The 19,244-nt window shown below is 45.0% G+C and overlaps 1 protein-coding gene across 8 annotated transcripts in view; it reads right to left on the bottom strand.

Moving 5' to 3' along the window:
* WDR20 (WD repeat domain 20) overlaps positions 1 to 19,244 on the bottom strand; it is a 66,666-nt gene that overhangs the window by 10,725 nt on the left and 36,697 nt on the right. For 4 of the 8 annotated variants that reach the window (XR_009223767.1, XM_058567727.1, XM_058567726.1 and 1 more), the window contains exons 2-3: positions 15,635 to 15,817; positions 2,285 to 3,544 (exon numbers count right to left, since the gene is read on the bottom strand). Coding sequence is in view for 7 of the 8 variants with exons in the window: in XM_058567727.1 (XP_058423710.1) it covers positions 2,285 to 3,544; positions 15,635 to 15,817 (1,443 nt within the window). In the remaining variant the exon portion in view is untranslated. Of the gene's footprint in view, positions 1 to 2,284; positions 3,545 to 15,634; positions 15,818 to 16,217; positions 16,279 to 19,244 lie in introns of those variants that run through there. The other 4 variants (XM_058567730.1, XM_058567732.1, XM_058567733.1 and 1 more) reach the window with 4 other exon arrangements.

Genomic DNA, 19,244 nt, shown 5'->3' with positions numbered 1-19,244 from the left:
ACAGACTGCCTCCTAGGTAAGTCACCCTGTCAGTGCACCTGACCACTCCCTCCTTTATCACAGCTGGTGCAGCTGAGGATGCTAAAGGGTGGAAGGAACCAGGAAGCGCCCAGTCAACCAAATGTCGGCCCCACGGGAGCGCATCCATGGCTTTCCTGCCAGTAATGCAATGAGCAATACACTCAGGACTGAAAGGTCAGGTAAGCTTCCCCACAAAGGCTACTTACCTGGAATTAGCCACTCTTGACCTAGGCCAAGTACAAAGTCCTGAATTTTGAAACTGCATACTCAATGCCTCAGAAGCATTTGAAACTGAATTTCTAAAACTATGTAGGTACATAAAAACACACATGGAGTGTTGGTTACTAAACTCTCTATCTGACAGCCCAATTTAGCCTCCAACATTGAAACAGTCCACAAGGATGGCTGTCTTGGCTACCTCAGATCAGTTAACATCTAGGAAGAAAGGACCGTATCTTAAAGGTAAACAGGACATTAACATTCCCATGGACCGCGATGCATAAATGGGGAAGATGCACCTGGAAGGCCACCGTGGTTCTCACATGGTAGAACACTGCCACTGCTATCACAGCTAACAGAAACCACTCACATTAAGGAGCATGGTGGGTACAGAGTGAATGGATCCAGCCGTGACAGGTGCAGAAGCGGGAAGCAGGCCTGGGGCAGCAGCCTGGCCTTCCTGGCAGGGCTGCATTAAGAGCACCCAGAGCTGCTGCTCCATCAACCAGTCTTATGCTGCAGAGAAATGAAAGTCTCCAGGTCTTCACTTTGCTGAATTGCATTCACTACTCAAACCAGGATAAATTATCAATATCTCTATATTTAATTACAAAGGTGTGCAAAACAGAAAAACAAATCTAAACGACCAAAATAAGTTAACAAATAAGATAATCATCATCTTGACATAAAATATATAGCTCAAAGAACCGTCTCATCCATTGTGAAAACTGGAATGTGAACCTTCTCCCACAGCTGATAAGGATCATGAGGAATTAGAATCAAACACTACAGTTTCCCACGGCAGCATCCGGGTCTCCCCACACAGAGGGAGTCCCTACAGTGCGGCTCCTGAGCAGCCACAGGCCACCAGGGCCCCAGGGTGAGGTGCTCTGAGAGGGAGCCACTGAGGACAGAGCCCGAGGGCTACGCCAGCACCAGTGTCCCAAGAATGATCCTGGAATCACGACTGCCATCCAATGGTAAGAAAGGGGGCCACCTGCACTTGTGCTTCCCCTCTAGGCAGGAAATGAAAACCCAAACAAGTGAAGGTCAGGAGGTGCTCTGAACCCTGGGGAGCCCATCAGTCTTTATAAAACAAAGCGGAGGAGTCTACCCAGGGCCTACAGTAATGTGCGTTTTTGACCAAAAAAACCCAAGAAACAAAAAACAAAAAAGAAAACAAAACCTCCTTTCCCTTGTTGGAAAAAAACATAAGCAAAGCACATCCGACATAAAAGATCTTGGCTTATGTGGCAAGAGGCACTTCTGACAACTGCTGTTGGCGTCCTCAGCCTGCAGTTCATAATTAACTGTCCAGGCTCTGAGTAACGGGGATATTTCATTTAGTGCACAGAATCTCAATCAAAGTGCTACAAACTGCTTCTTTGAAAAAAGATGTTTATTAAACAATTTTAATTGTCATAAAATGACTAAAATGGGTTTTAAAAATTAAGGCTCTTCTTTTTCTGTGGATTGCCAGAACAATGTAAAAATAATACCAATCAACCCTGCTGAACGCTTTGTTCCTAAAGTTAAATTTCATAGATTCCTAAACATTTTATGATTAAGATAAAAAATTGGACTATAAATGACAATTAATGGCCCATCCATACTGAACACACACTCTGATCAGGTGTACAATATTCTAATTGAGTAGTTAAGCAAAAATATTCCAGTTAAAGCAGAAATTTTAATTTTAGCATTTTAAAGTCATTGTTTCCCCACTGTCATGATTTTCCTAAAATTGAAATAGTCTAATACAGGAACACTAACCTTGGGACTCTATATACTCCCAGGAGGGTGACTGACTTGGCTGGCAATTAGTTTGATTATATTTTTTTTAAATATTCTAAGGTGAATTATCAAATGATTCAGAATTACATGGCATGCAGTATCCAAAATTATGGCTCTGATGCATTTCAATTTACATTAAGAATAAGAAGTGTCATTCACATTCATTGTACACCCCGCCCCACCCGCAAGAAAAAAAATCACTACCTATTCAAGTTCTAGATCTGGTGCAGCATTAAGGATTAAAACTTACCACTTTACCAGGCCTTCCCCATGTGCAAATAAATCCCTCCTGACAAGCAGTGACTATACAGTCTTCAAGAAAAATTAATACAGTCAGTCTTTCATGTGCTATCTTTTTACAGATGAGCGGCTCTAACAAGGGAACGTCTTCCATTCGAGGACACAGGGGTGTTCCCAAAGTTTTAGCTGGGTCCGTTTTGGTTTTAGTAACTAGGTTCAGTTTGTCGCTGCTCTTGCTAGAAATGTGTCCCATGCTATGGTTTCGCTTGTGATCTTTCTCGTGGTGCCTGTCCTTCCGGTCATGTAGTGAGAGTGTTGCGAATTTGCTGACCCCAGAAGCAATGGCCCCATCTGCGACGCTGCTTTTGCTGCCGGCATTTGAGACAGCGGAATGTGGGAGGCTGTTGGACCGTGGCAGAGGAGGGGGCGCAGAGTTGCCAGGCGTTGTGACACTGTTCCCAGTGCTTCCCGCAGGAGGACTCGTGGCGTTCATGACATTTGTGTGTGTCCTTGCTCTTGAGAGGGGTTGGTGAGGGAAGAGGATGTCTTCTGTAAGGTCCCATAAGCAGAGCTGTGTGTCCTGGCCCACCGAGCCAAACCGATACGTGACACTGACAGGGCGGCTCTCTGTAGAGTTCCGTTTGGATAGCCTGGACTGTGTACTATTTGCTCGATCTCTACCAAAATGAAGAAGGTCTTGGAAGTCCTCGTCACTGCCGCTAAACTCCATAGGGTCGCTTTCTTCTACACTAGTGGTATAGGGATCAAATGCCACAACACTGACCCAGGATTTGTGCCCGTGGCCTCTAGCTATCACTCGGCAGTCCAAAAAGGACCAGACTGTCACCAGGTCGTCCTCTCCACCTGTCACAATGTACTTGCCGTCCGGGCTCCAGCACACACACAGCAAGCCTCCAAAGTAGCTTTTCATCGTGCCATGCAGCTCCACCGAGTCAAAGTTGAACACCCGCAGAAACCCGTCCTGGCTCACGCACGCCAAGAACTTGCCATCTGGGGAGAAAGCAAACTCGTTGAGGGCCCCCTCGCCCACCGTCCACTTAAGGAGAGGGTTCCTCGTGGATTTGCTCTTGCAAGTGTGCACGGCAAAGCTCTCTCCCTGCTTCAGAAGCTGGTAGTGGGGGGCTGTGGTGCCACAAGTGTGCTCCACATTATACAAGTACATGTTCCCACTCGAATGGGCTACTAGAAAAAGGCTTTCCGAACCGGGGACCCATTTGACACAGGTTACTCGTGACTTGTCTATTAGTCTCTGTGAAGACAAAGGAGAACAAGTTATCACAATGGAGAAGTTTTAAAAGTCTACTTTTCCAGCAAGAAAACTTGTCTGCTTCTCAGTGAGAAGGGAAGAGTCCAGCCGGGCACTCCATGTCCTATCCCATGGTTAGCCAAGCCAGCATTTTGGCCCCATGTAGAATTACTTCCTAGAACTGCACTTCGATGTCAGGCCACTGGCTTTCACTGAGCAAGTCAGTCATTCAATAAACACTGTTGAGAGCCCACTATGTGCCTGACACTGTGCCCGGCACTGGGACACACCAGTGAGAGAGGCAACCCTCGAGCACCTCTCATTTCTCAAACTAGGAGTGTCTGAATCTGTGATTCGCTGTCCCTACACACAGCATCCTCTCTGTGAGGACCACAGGAAAATCTCGCAGTCCTCACAGCCAGGAGAGCTATGCCTCCCGGCTTCGCTGCATTTTATCGTCACTGTAAGTCTCGTGCCGGCTACACCTACTCCTCTGCTTTGGCTGCTCCAAGGTGGGGAGTCAAGGTGCAGCCACTGCCCACAGCACACGGGACTTCACCACACACTTCCCGGGCTCTACCTCAGCCCTGGATTCACTGAAACCTCCTCACTCAGATTCGTGTCCTGTGTGCATCTTCATAAACAATGCTTCCAAATCTTCTTTGGAACAAGGTGGTGTTTAAAAGAAACAGATAATTGATTCAGGGGTATGTGCCTAATCACTGCCACTCTACCTCATGCTAATTTTTGGTCCACTGACCAACTGTTTCTGTAACAGGCACTGATCAGGAGTCTTGCCTTTAAAACCAAAAGAACAAAAGGCCAAAATAAAACCACCCAAAGGCACAGCAAGCAAGCTTCCCTGCTCGCAGACCTTGCCATGGGGCTCACGGGCACAGCGGCTTCCACAAGGGCGCCCCTCTCCAGGCTGTATGCTCCCAAAATCACATCACCAGAAACCATCCAGAAGTTCCCAAGACTCTCAAGTTCTTCTTAGCAATTCCTACTGCCCAACACCCCCACTGCCAGCCCCCAGTAACCGGGGGCCTCAGGAGCCCGGCAGACTCTGGGGGAGTCAGACGCTACCATCTCACCTAACTGGTTAAGATTCCCTGACGCGAGCCTCAGAGGGGCACTGGGGCACACTGATGCGAACCTCGCCGAGAAACAGGCTGCCTTCTGCCTAGCGCGCTTTGCGCTGCTGTATCTCTGCTGTGTGCACTGCATCTTTACAGAGAATCACAGAAAATGAAAAAACTCAGTTTTTCAAAGAAGAGATTAATGAACCATGCAAGCTGTTGCAGAAAACTAAGACCCCAGAAGGTAGGTGGCCAATGAATGACTCCAGCCGCAGAGGAGTGGGGACCTGACCCTGCACAGCATGCAGGGCCTGGGGGCTTGGGGACTGTGGGTTGGGCAAAGGTTACTCAGCAGCAGGTGTCACTGCTCGTTGCTCCACAGTTTCATAGCCACAGGATGGCACAGCTGGCCCTCTTAAACTAATAGACACGCAGCACGCTGGCCTTGGGGACACAGCTAACATTTTCTTCCCCTGCCTCTTTCCCTTCCTACCTGGTGACCTACCTCTGAAAGGCACCTGACCTCCGCTAACGCCAACAACGTAACAGCCCAGTGCTACTTGGGCAGGGTTTCCATCAGACCGTCACCGTTTCTTCCACAAGAGGTTACAGAGGTAGCTTGCAAGGCCAGATAGGGCTTTTGTTTTCGGGGGGCCTACTCCCACCCATCAGACCTTGCTGTACCCACTGGGCCCAGGCTATTCTCACACTCCTGATTCTACCTATGCGACTGGTGTGCTGACCCAATGTCTAAGGGTCGCCCCGGCTCACTCCCCACTGGTGGCCTTGTCAGGCAGCTACAAAAGCTAACTCAGGCCAGGAGCCAGGCTACTGTCCTCATCCCAGCATTCTGGCTCTCAACTCCTGCACCTCACATTTCACCACAACCAAATCAAATCTCGGTTCTTCCAAGATCACTTCACTGTTACTCCGTCATGTATGGAAAACTTTAAGGACAGACATAAAAACTTCTAGCACTATGGTTAGGAGAAATCTTATTTTTGGCTTAAACAGATACAACAAAAATAAATCCATTAGAACTCTAATTTTTAATACTGTCAAGTAAAAATAGTATTGTTCTGCAACTGTGAGGTATGAAGATAAATAATTATAGCACCGTTACTAAAATAAATGTTACTGGGATGACAAAACATGTTTAAAGACTATTTCAGATTTAAAAAGTGCACTGAGACTACTGTAGGCAGACACGTGGATGTAACTTATAGACAAAAACTCGAGCCATCTTCTGTGCCCACTCTGGGGCACCTAAGTAGACACCACAGTCACACTCCAGCACTGTGAACTGGGCACACCAGTTTAAGTAACTGCAAACCACAAAAATAAAAGGACCACGGATCCAACTCTAATGTGGAAAGAGTTTCTCACTTGTTCTACACCATCGGTTTTCTCTACCAGGTCGTGTGCTCAAGTGTAGGGAACATGTATGCTTCATCTGGGGGTACCCAGGTCTCAGCCACAACTGGGTGTGTGGCAGGTACATCAGGACAGCAGTACTAACTTCCAATCTGAGGATCTCCTTTGCGTGCCAGACACTGGGCAAGAGGCTCTGCACACATGCTCTTTAATCCTCAAAATAACCCCGCAAGGTAAGCTTTTATTTTTTTGAATAGGTAATACATTCATACTTCATATAAAAGTCGAAAGCCTTACTCATACCCCTTTCCTCCATCCCAGATCCCCTGAGAGCCCCAGACCCCTCTTATTAGCCTCCTGTTTATCTCCCCAGAGTGTCTTCATGGACAAGGCAAATATGGGTACAAATTGATCCACCCTCCTGTCTTCATACCAAAGAGCACACCAGGCACTGTTTGCACCTCTGTTCTCTCATTCGGTAACACATCTTATACATCTGTCTGTATTGGTACAAAGACAGCTTCCTCATTCTTTTCTAAAGCTGCAGAATATTCAATTATATGGATATACTGTAGTTTTTCCTAAAACTGCCCCATTGATAGACATTTCTGTAGCAATGAATAACCCTGTACATATGGTGGCTTTCACATGAATGAATACATCTCACAGGATAGATTCCTAGTGGAATAGCTTGGTCAAAAGGTATATACATTTATAACTTTTATAGATATTGCCATATTACCTCCCATGGAGGAGATAATTTATATTCCCATCAGCAATGTAAGAGCGCTTGATTCCCCATAGGAAGGTAGGTATTACTGCCATATCACCCACTAGGAAACAGAGGCTCCGAGAGGTCAAGACACTTGCCTAACTCCCATTCACTCACCCACTCCCCACTCATTCATGTATTCACTCATTCTTTATTGAATGCACACCACATGCCAGGCACTGACATAGCACTGATTAAAACATACATCCCTTCAGGTATGGAATTTACATTCAAGTGGGATGAGAAGATAGTGAAATTTAAAAGGTCTGATGGTAATGAGTCCTGTGGAGAAAAAACAAACCACGGAGAGAAGATCAAGTGCTGCAAGGGAGGGGAACGTGGTGATTTCAATCTCAAATAGAAGGGCCTATAAAAGCCTCTTTCTCTGGCGGTGCAGCAGACAGCAGGCCGAGAGGATGTGGGGAGAGCGTCCTCGAAGAGGAAACAACCACCAAGAGAGCTGAGGCAGGAGCACACCAAGCCCTAGACATCCTAGAGAAACAGAAGGGGGCTAGTGCCGATGGAACAGACGGGGCAAGAGGAAATGCCCACGCAGGTCCGTTGGACCCCAAAGGGGGGCTGCAGTCTTCTGGGCCACCAACAAACGTCCACCAGGGCCAGGGCCACTCACACAGGCTCTCAGTAACAGGGCACCAGCCAACCTCAGACCCCAAGGCCAGGGTGGGAGGCACACTCATGGGGTAGTTAGGAGAGCATCATTGAATTTAAACTGCTCTGGGTTATTAGCTGGTTTGGGTTTAACAAAAAGGAAGAGAACAGAAAGCATTTTACTCCTGTCTTTCAAATTAAGAAACAAATACCTGGAACATTTTATTCAATAACTATAAAGAATGCAGCCCAGTTTCTGCACCATAAGGGTATATTTTTTTCCCAGAAAATGTCTAGTAAAAAAGTAAAGAATCTTAGAGTTCAATGTTAACTAATGGGATGTCCCTGTTGAACTCAATTCCACTATCAATGGGGCCTTGATCTGGCTGAGAATGTTGAAAAAATCCCCTTGGCAAAACCCTTGTCCCTGTGAGGAGCTCTTGGGTAGAACTGGGGCAGGGAGGTTGAGAGAGAGGCAGGGGCAGAAAGGACTTATGCTGGGGGGCGGGGAGGCAGCCAAACCAGGGCTCAGGACAGAACAGCCAGGGCAGATCTGGGGACGCGCACAGCACCTGAGCAGGGGCAGGGAATTAGGTCTGGAATCGTGAGCTGGGACTCAGAGCCCTGAAGTCCCAGGCTAAGGGACTTGGGCTGTGACACTGAAACCCTGCGCTGCCCAATCCCATAGTCCCAAGCGCTTGAACTGTGATTGGTCTGAAGTGAGTGTAAAATACACACTGGATTCTGAAGACCCAAAAAATCATGGAAACTTGCTCATTCATAATTTTTATATTGATAATACGCTGAAGCAATATTTTGGATATAGTAGATAAAATATCTTAATTTTGCCTATTTTTTGCTTATTTAATGTGGCTATTGCTATTAGAAAATTCAAATTGCCTCTGTGGCTCACACTATATTTCTACTGGCAGTGCTGCTGCAGACAGTGGGGGCACCAAAAGATTTCTGAAAAGGGAAGTGACAGAACACTGTGAAATCCCCCGGCAGTAGGTACAGAATGGAAGATGGGGCGGGGATGGGAAGGAACCAGTTAGGAGGCTATACAATTGTCCATGAACAAAAAGGTCTTAAACTTGACCAGTGGCACATGGCAGGATGGACTGCTTAACAATGGATTAGGCTGGGTAGAGTAGGAGGTGGGGGTGCTGAAGGGGTGTGTGGAGACTCCTAGGTTTTGAACCTGAGTGACTGGGAAGGTGGTGATAGAAAAGAGTGGGGGGGGTGACTGTGCTGGGGAGAAATCCAAACGTCCTCATCTAGCAGGCAGCTAATGGAAATGACCAGGGAAGACAAGGAAGTCAGCTGTGAACAGTGAGAGGCAGATCTGTGACATCCTAAGATCTCCAAGGAAGAAGGTGCAGCAAGGAAGAGGAGGAGCATGTGAAACTCTGGAAAAAGCCTACTTATAGGGAGCTAGACAAAAATCAGGAAAGCAGAAGGAAAAGCAGAGAAGAAAATCCAGAAGTCCCACGAGGAGAGGCAGGAGCTGATGCCGAGTGAGTGATCACCACAGGCCAAGAGCTCTCAGCATCATAATTTCTCTCCATCATGTGACAGGGTCTCTGAGGTCAGCTCTGTTCTACAGACCATGAAGCGGGGCTCAGAGAGAGGGACTGCTTCTGGCAGGGCACAGGGCCAGTGGAGCAGGAGCAGAAAGGCTTCCTTAGGAGAACACAGGGATGCAAGTCTGGGGGATCAGGGAGAGGGACGGGGAGAGATCAAGGAGAAGAAAGCCCCCTGCTCCAGCGCTGGAGAGGAAAAGATGAGGGGAAACAGTGACAGGCAGAGGTGAGGACGCTCTGGTGGGAAGGAGTTGAGGAGTGTGAATCCACTCCCAGCAAACCCCTAGAGCAAGGAGGAGGAGAGCAGGGCAGGTGCTCAGGGATGTTGGGGGAGAAAGAGGGCAGGGAAGCAGCAGGGGAGATTCATCAGCTAAGGCAGTCTCTATTAGGTCGCCTGGCACAGCCACTGGGCTTTCCATTAAAGAAAGGCGAATTCCAAAATGCTCCAAGGCCCATTTTTATTGTCACTTTTGTAAAAACCAAAAACATCTGGATATCAATATGCCATTTCTGTATGTCAAGACACCTACCCTGAAGTAGGATCCCACACCCATGCCTCTCCGCAGTACTCAACCGGGGCCCCTCTCGTTCCCCATGCTGAACACCCGAGAAACTGTTCCATTTCCAATATGAATTCAGTGAAAATCAAGCACACAGCAAAACTACTGTCATTAGTGGCATTAACAGACAAGATTTTCTAACTAAACTAGTTAAAAGGAAGCAAGAATAAAAATAAATCTGAAACCACATTAAAGCGTCATTGCTAAAATGAAGCTTTCTAAATCATTTCGTTTTTTTAATTTTCTTTTTTTTCACTACTATCAACATGAGAAGCAGGAAAAAATTATTTTGGGGGGAGTGGGTATGCATTTAATAATGCAGATATTAATTTATAACAAAAATGTTTAAACAAACAATTCAAAAACCACAGCAGCTGTTAGAAAAGCCATAATGCAGCCACAAGCAAAAATGGCGACTAAGGGCTTTGATTATGTAAACGCATTAGAGAGAGCTGCTTCCCTCAGGAAGGATAAGGAAAGGGTATTTCAAAGCCATGTAAGAGGATCAGATGTCATTTTTATCAATGTTAAAACTTTAAGGAGTAGATCATTATGTGCTCATTTCCTTCCTTTGATTAAAAAAAGCAACAATGAAAACAAAACTAACAAAATGCACAGAACCACTCTTTTGTTACAGTACTGGACAGGACACTGCAAAGCTAGGCCTTGCTCTCCGCCCCAAGTCCTGGGGGCACTGGGCGCAGGAGGAGCCTGCAGCTGGTGTGATAAAAAAGAAGATACAGCCCTGGGCTAGCAACAGGGCCCAGGAGCCAAGCCCACTCCTCTGATGTGCCCTGCAGTCAGATTTGATCTAAAGACCAAAAGGAGACTAGACCTACCCAGTGTGCTGGCCCTGGCCTCAAACCCTATGAGAGAGGAGAAAGTAAAGAACAGTGGGTCTCATTACATGTCAATAATGAGAGAAGCCAAGATGACAAGTTCTTTTTAGATGTTACATCTTACCCAATAATCAAAACATACTTGAAAATCCTTTGAAGTTACTATTCTGTGGATACAACCCTGAAATAACCTAAATTTTTACAAAGACATGAACAGGCTGAGTTCATCATCATATAGAAATGTCCCTTTGTAGTTCCTCCTCCCCAGTACATCATAACCACTAGTAATAAGAAGTGAACTCCTCACCCCTTTGGGGTGCTTCACACAGGCTGAACGCTGACCAGGGCGACTCTCCTTTCCAGGTAGCTCTCATGATGAAGGTAGGTTCCATGGTCTGCAGATTATTGGATGTGCCAAAATACTCTCAACAGAGGCCCAGTAGACACTTTCAAGGGCAAAATACATACAGAATGCTACAAACAGAAACTTAAAATCTACTCTACGAGACTGGAGAAAGCAAAACTCGGGGGATCTGACGATATCACTCCCCAAGGGGGGCTAGAAAAGACCAGGTACTTTCCTTCCTCGTTGGCTGGAACGGGTACAGCAGCCAGGGTCTCCAATGAGACTGGGATGGCCTGGGGAGCAGGCGTGCCTCTGCAAACTGAACTGAATGGATTGGGGGCCAGCCTGGGAGGTGAAGGTTGCTGGCACCTCTAATGGAAACTGTGAATCTTACAGTTGTGCTTCATTGAAAAAATTAAAAATTACAAAGACAGTAAAGTTAACAGTGAGCACTGGGATTTATGGGTAATGTTTTGCGGTCTTCTTTGTACTTCTGTATGTCCCAATTTTTCTATAAACAAGCATTTTAAATTTCTTTACTTTTTAAATTAATGGGGGAAAAATCACCTTTTAAGATATACTTGATTCCCAGATAGAAATTTTCCTCTGTCTTTAATCTCAGGTGGGCTTCTGGAATTTATAATTCCATTCCATCTATACACCCATCCATCCAAACATTTTACTCTATTTTCGTGTACCAGGCACCTTTAGAAAGGAGGCAAAGGCCAGAGTAATCGATACTAGGGTGCGGTCACGGTCGCATGCGTGGGACGGGTGGAGGGTGAACATCACAGGATGGCAGGTGAGCATCACAGCTGTGATAAGCAGTTCCACCCTCAGCCTCACATGTTGATCCCCTGCCTGAGTTGCCCTGCTCTTACTCTCCTGTCCTGGACAATTATTGGTGTTTCTCCTTCAAAACTGCTGTATCTCACCTCCCAAACAGCCTTTCCTTCTAACTCCCAGTGAAAGAACCCTCTGGGTTTCCCCTCTGCCTGGAACTTGACTGAGCATTCACCAGGGCTCGCTCTCCAGCGCTTTGCTAAACATCACATCCTTAGCAGACTTTCAGGTGGGTCCTGTGCTTACTCATTTTCCAGCTGATGAGGAGAGGAGAAGTCACAGCCCCACATCCCACCAGCAGAAAGTGGCAGAGCTGGTGTCTGAACCCTCGGCATTTGGGCTCAAGGGTCTGTGTTCTTAGCCACTGGGCTGTGAGTCTGTAAACTTCACAGCAATAAACTGACTGCTGTAAGAGTTCCTTTGGAGGCAACGTGACAAGATGGCCAGAATCTCAGAGTACAATCAGGGCTTAGTCCTAGGCACTCTTCTTTGTTCTTAATATACTTTCTCCACAGACCTGCCATCTAATCTCAGGGATGTGATTACTCGTTATATGCTGACAACTCCCAAATTTTTACCTCTAGTTTTGAGCTCCAGATCCATGTATCCAACCACATACCCGGCCCCTCAAAGTTAACAAGTACAGAACAGAACTCTGATCTTTCCCTCCATTACCCAACACCTGCTCCTTCCCAGTCTTACCCAGTGAAGTAAGCAATAGCCAGAAACCTAAGATTTGTTCATACCTCTCTGCAATTCAGTCTCAAAGAAGCAGCCAGGGTAATTTTCAAAAACACCAATCCGACCACCTCATGCTCTTACTCCCTTCTATGGGATCCCACATCTCAGACGAAGAAGCAAACCAGAGCAGGACGCTGAGTGGCACTGCTCTCCAACCTCATGCCCTCACTTCACACCACCCTCCCCAGGTACACCGTCCTCTCTCAGTTCTCTTAGTCCCAAGTTCTTTCCTACTCCAGGGCCTGCGCCCACTCTCCCTTCTGCATGAACGCTCTATCTCCAGTTCCTTACCTGGTTGGCCTCCTGCTCACGGGAAGCTCAGCTTAAGCACACCACTTCCTCTGAGAGACATTCTCTGCCTCCTCGTTTAAAGCAGGCCTCCGTGTCTCTCTCTCTGCGGCTCCCTGTCTCCTCTTACATCACAAGTCACCATTTGCCGTGTGTGTGTGCTATTGTTGACACCTCTCTCCCCTCTCTGAGAGAACTAACAGCAGGGCAAGTGTTATCTGCCACCGGAGACCCAGTGCTGGGCACATGGTAGGTAATCAAGGTCTGTCAAATGAATGAAAAATTGGCCACAACTCTACTTTAAGCCCTCAGCTCTCACCTGGACAGTTACTAGAGCCTCCTCACTGCTCTTGCTACCTTCACTCTCTCTTTCTTCATTCCAAATCCACCTTCCACAAGTGCTGACAAGAGTTCTAAAAAAACACATTTGATCCTGTCACTCCCTTGATTAAGAGTGCAAAGGTTCCCCCACAGCCTCCAGTGTCAGATCTAAATTTCTTGCATGTCATGAAAGGGCTTTTACAATCTGATTCCAATTTATCTGTTTGGCTTTGACTCCCGCCACTCCAAGGCCCACACGTGATTTGGCCACACCTGGTTACTTGATGTTCTTCTACACACCGAGTTGTTTCCTCCAGCTTTGAAGGCCTTTCTCACCCTCCTCCAACTCCTACACATCTTTCAAGACCCAGAGCAAATGCTACCTTCTGGAAGCCTTCTTGGACTCCCTCCACTGAACTGAACTTTTGTTTTTTTTTTTAATGATATTTGATACATACTGAAGAATACAGTTAACACATATCCCTTGGTACTCTGTACAAAACACTACGATAACACATGCCCCAGTACCCTCTCTGTCCATCTTACTAAACTATGAGCTCCTGGGAAGACAAGGGCCCACACATCTGGAAACCACACATGGTGGGGCTTACAGTCTATGACCAGTAAGAGCTTGCGGAATTAATTTCTAACTCCAACTCTATTATCAATTTGCTGCCTAATCTAGACAATTCACTTACCTTCTCTTTGACTGTTTCCTCATCTGTAAAATGGGACAGCTGCCCACCATCCCATGCAGAGGAAATATATAAAACACCCTGAAACTGCTAAATCTCATACCAGTGCAAAGCATGGCATGACAAGTGTTGCAACTACCATTCCTGGTGCTCTTTGAGAAACAAACCTCTGACGAGCCTTGTGCTTAGACATCCTGACCAAACTCTGATGAAAATGCAATCCATACAGCCAAAGAATTTCCTTACTGTGAAGGGCAATCAATTTCAGCCTCAAGCTACAAATGCCAAGTTGGCATTAAACCATACACAGTCCTAGCATTCTGAACAGCCATTTTTCAAATAGAATGTAAACACAGTATAACATAACTCATGCTTAAATCATTAAGAGTGAGGACCTGCTTTCTAGCCTGCAACTCCCAGTTGTCCAGAGTAAGGCATGGGTCTGGCTGATGTATCAGAGGTACTCTCAGGGCCCTGAGACTCTAGGGACCTGTGGTCTCTGACTCCCGCTCTCCTCCAGCAACCACACACAAAGCCATCTTGTTCTCTAAGTGGCATTCTGTGCCATCCTCAGCCAGAGCAACCTCCCCATCCTGTTTACCAACAGCCTTTTACACGGTTACAATCCCTTCCCCCTCAATGACACGGCCCCTACCTAAACTCAAACAAAACCCCACAATGACTCCAAATTCACAATTTCTAGTAACAGCAAAGAGAGGCTGGTTTTGTGGCCCCACACTCCCTCACCAAAAAAAAAAAAAAAAAAAAAAAATCATCCAGCTACTTAGAAATCACTTCCTCAGATGACAGTAATAAAATATCTAGGTAAATAGAATAATCTAACAGAAAATAGGATTAAATACTTTTCCTCTACAATTTGTCAATCCAGGTGACAAGTTTTTTTCCAGTCAACCCAGATGAAACTAGAAGAGGCGATGGCATGGTTCAAAAGATTTCACCAAATCCACTGGCAATGTCAAACAGGAGCACCGTGGGTGGGTACTGGATATGCATGGACAGTATATACCATAACAACTGCAAAAGAATCAGAACTTTAACTGCAATTTGTCAAGTTGAATACTCTTCCCCAAACAAAATTATTTCTTAAAAACCAGCTTCTGTTCCAAGTTAATGACAGTGAAACCAGGCAACAATGCAAAACCACTCATCACTCCTGAGGGGGATCCCATGTGACCAGACCCCTGGCACGTCAGGGTTGAGGGCACAAGTAGAGACTGGAACCCAGGGCTTCTAACTCAGCAAGCCTACCTCATCTCTTCCAGTTTCTGGAAAGTCATACTGAAACAGAGGAGGGATAATATCAGATACGTAATGGCAATAGTTGGGGCTGAAAAGCTACTCCAAGAGCTTTAACAAATATAATCTATTTGGCCACTGCTATCTGTCACGTTTAACAGTTCTGACATGTTCTTGAACAGATAGTTCAGATATCTCAGGCTCCTTCCAGAATGAAACTGAAGATACTAGAAAACCCCAGTATATACTACAACATTGGCAAAAGCTATGTCACGTGATCCAATTTTAAGTGCCACCTATGTCAAAGGTGATTTTACAGCAAATATTTTCAAGAGCAAGAGAATTACTCCTTAGCCAAACGCCTGTCAAACACACACACAAAAGCTTTAACTACAATTTAAGAACCTAAGGAAATATTAGCAAGTTCTTTGATTTACATGAAATTTTCTGGTGATGTGAACAAAGTCTGGAATTCTATATTTTCTTATTTAAATTATAAATATCAAGTTATAGTCTTGTCCCTATCTCCATTATAATTTTAAAGTGTCTGCTAGAGACACCTGAGCATGATCCATAAAAAAATGCACAAAACAGCTACCCCAAGGAAGAAAAGGTAAAAGTCAACAAGTTAATTCACCACATTTAAACTTGGGTATTACTGGGTAGGACAGCTGAGAGAATGAAAAATGGGCTTAGCTCGAAGTGTAAAATAAGGCCCACTACCCTTGGTAAGAACGTATAAATTCTTAAAGGGATTCTTAACAGCTAAGACAGGGTGCTACTTACTTCCTCATTAAATAGTTTGCTAGTTTCTTTTTTGATTGGGTCTATAAGCTGGACTTGGCCTGCGGAAAAGCCCACTAGGAGAGAGACACTTTCTGCTGTGGCTGTTAGGTGGTTGAAGTCATGACAAGTAGGCTGTGTTCCTTTGTATATCCTTTTATCTATTGGTTTACTCAAGTCAGCAGCCTGGAGGAGAAAGAGAAAAATACATACGGTAAACAGCACATTGAGATGAGAAATCTAAGTTACACTATTTTATACTCCATTATGATGTTCAATCTTAAAAACAAAGGTATTTAAAATATTTTTTCAAGTTTTTAGCATTTTATAAAAGCACTTTAACATATCTTAGCCAATTTGATACTGTCAGACTATCCATAATATGTTTATAACTGTTACTTTCGCAAATTATTCTTCTTCAAATATATTTAACAAAGACTCCTGGACTGCAGGAGGAAACACCCTGAGATACTAAATTCAGTATTTGCAAAATGCATCCCAAGCATTTTCGAACAGAGCAACTAACCATGTAAAAGCTCAGCTTTCAAATATATTTACAGCACCTAAATGCTCATTGGTGAGTTACCTGTAGCCCAGTGGTTCTCAAAGTGTGGTCCCCAGACCAGCAGTGGCAGCAGCAGCATCACCTGGAAACTCAGAAATGCAAATTCTCAAGGCCCACCCCAGATCAAAAACAGGAAACTACAGGGGTAGGCCTAGCAAGTTGTAGTTTAAAAAGTCTTCCAGCTGATCATGATGCCCACTCAGATCTGAGAACCACTGCTACAGCCAATTATAAGCAGGCACTCCCTTACTGAGTCACAGTCCCTCTTCTGCATTAGCTTTCAGGTAACTTTCACTTATCGAGCTCACACTCAAAGTGCGGTACATGCATCATCTTTTGTCCTTATAATGATCCATCAAAGTAGGTAATATTTCTCTCATTTTACAGATGAGAAAATAAGTTTAGGGAAGTTAAATAACTCAGCCAAGGTCACCATACCTACCTAGTAAGTGGCAGGGCTGGATTTGGAACTCAAGTCTGTCTGACCATAAAGGGGACGGGGAGAAAACACACACCCACACACCTCAAAGTCAAAAAGCAAATGACTTCTGACTTGGGCTAAAAGTGATTTTTCAAAGTGCCTTCCCCCTCTTAAGGCAGGATTCTTTTCTTCATGAGAAATGTTCTGCGCAATCCAATATGCCGGGCTGTTATTGTTGAAATAAAGGAAACCCACGCACACCCACAAGTGTTTGAAAATCACAGATGGACACAACTAACATTCCTGAATACATCCTTTAAAACGTCCACTTCGGGGGCCAGCCCAGTGGTGGCGCAGTGGTTAAGTTTGCACATTCCACTTTGGGGGACCGAGGTTCACTGGTTCAGATCCTGGGTGCAGACCTACTCACCATTCATCAAGCCATGCTGAGACAGTGTCCCACATAGAAGAGCTACAACTCTACAACTACGATACACAACTATGTACTGGGGCTTTGGGTAGGTAAAAAGAAAAAAAGAGGAAGATTGGCAACAGATGTTAGCGCAGGGCCAATCTTCCTCAAAAATATAAATAAATCCACTTCGGGCGGCTGGTCCGGTGGCATGGTGGTTGGGTTCGCGTGCTCTGCTTCGGCGCCCTGGGGTTGGAGGGTTTGGATCCCAGGCATGGACCTAACGCACTGCTCATCAAGCCATGCTGTGGCAGGTGTCCCACATAGAAAGTAGAGGAAGATGGGCATGGATGTTAGCCCAGGGCCAATCTTCCTCAGCAAAAAGAGGAGGATTGGCAACAGATGTTAGCTCAGGACTAATCTTCCTCACAAAAAAAAAAAGAAGAAGAAGAAGAACAGAAAAAAAAAAAATCCACTTCGGCCTTGTGCGCCACCCTGGGGCCCACAGCTCTAGTTCTACTGACCACTCCTTGCACTAGGTTCTGAAGATTTCTTTCTTCCAAAGAGGCCTGTGACAGTATACCAAGTATTCTAATGTTTGATTTTTAAATAACAAATATAAATACTGAGTAGAAAAGAGGACCTCAAAATTACAGGTGTCTTTGAGCAAACTCAAACCCTGAGCATTGGAAGTCTGGACCTGAGTGGTACAACTAATTCTGGGAGCCCCAGGGCAAAGGAATGAAGGTGCCTGCCGTGCCGACACTCTCCCAGCCTTAGCTCAGTTAAAAGGGAGATGAGAATCTCCATTCTACCAACTTCACAGGATTGTCTGGAAGATGAAATAAGAGAATATATACATGAAATAGCCTTGAAAAATGTAATATGAAGTATGATACAAAACAAAAGGAATTCCTGACTTGGGAGGAGGGAGAAAAGGGGCCAGCGGGGAGAGGAGTAAGTGCTGTTCAATGAGGCAGGCTGAAGGTGAGCTCAGCAGAGGTGGGAGAGAGAGCTGCAGAAGGCAGAGAAAGGAGCAGGGAGTGCTGACACAGGAGGACAGGCTGCCTGAGGGAGGCAGCTCCTGGGCTGGGCTCTCAAGGTAGGGAAAGAGAACTCTAGGCTAAGGGAACAACATAGCAAATCAGGGCAAGGAAGATATCAGCAAAAGTAAAAAACAGCTCAAAATATAAAATAAGATACACTGGCAGCTAGAGACAAAAATCAAATTTGAAATATAAACAAATTATTACATGATGTCTATATCAGCATATTAACTAGAGACTTTTTTAAATGTTTGCTTAGGGAACTTCCCCCTAAAATAGAATACTTAAAATTGTGCACCAAAATATAAAAATCAACTCCAAGGCAAGCCAAAATGAACAGAGAAATCACACTAACACAAATTAAATGAGAAAAACAATATACAATGGTTCTCAGAAACAACAGAGGAAGTAAAAGCACCTATTTTTCCAAGTATTGCTACTAGTTTAAACTTATGGATCCCTAACAATAACTGCATTAGCCTCAATTCTTGGTATATTTATTTTACCTCCCTAGCCCCCAACATGGAACTTTACTGAAAAGACATCATCTGCAATTAGATCATACATGAACAAACATCTAAAGTATTTTAAATGCCAACTGAAAGACTATTTTTACTCTTAATCATGTAAATATTCCAAAAACATCCTGTTTGCTAATTTGCTTAACAAAATTTCTTCCTAGATCACTGCTCTCAAAGTGTACCAGTCCATGAACAGTTTTCTAGTCTGCAGTCAAAATTAAGTACAGAAATTGAGAATAAGTGTTTAGAAACTTTCACAGCAAGTTGACAAAGTAATTTTAGATCTGTCGAATCTAATAAAAAATAAGAGTTTGCATTCTGTATGTCTTTTTCAGTTTCTTTTTCTAGTAATTCTTTTTTTATTTTACAAAAGTATTAGTCCAGATAAACTGGAAATTTTAAAAATTGATCCTTTACCACTGGTGGGAGAGGCATTGTCCTAGGGCACAAAAGTAGACCCAGGCCAAGGAACACTGGAATCTCACTTACCTAAGGCCACTCCCGCCTCCCTAACCTTCAACAGCACTGATCTGACTAAAACAGCAGAAGTCCGGCCAGGCAACATGTCACCTACACCAATCAAGAATTACTGTGAAGCCTGAAGTGACTGCTAGGTGTGTGCCCATCAGAAATTATACTTTTGAGAAA

The sequence above is a fragment of the Diceros bicornis genome, chromosome 24, assembly GCF_020826845.1.
Source record: "Diceros bicornis minor isolate mBicDic1 chromosome 24, mDicBic1.mat.cur, whole genome shotgun sequence".
Taxonomy (NCBI): domain Eukaryota; kingdom Metazoa; phylum Chordata; class Mammalia; order Perissodactyla; family Rhinocerotidae; genus Diceros; species Diceros bicornis.
This window is presented reverse-complemented; position numbering and strand designations above follow the sequence as displayed.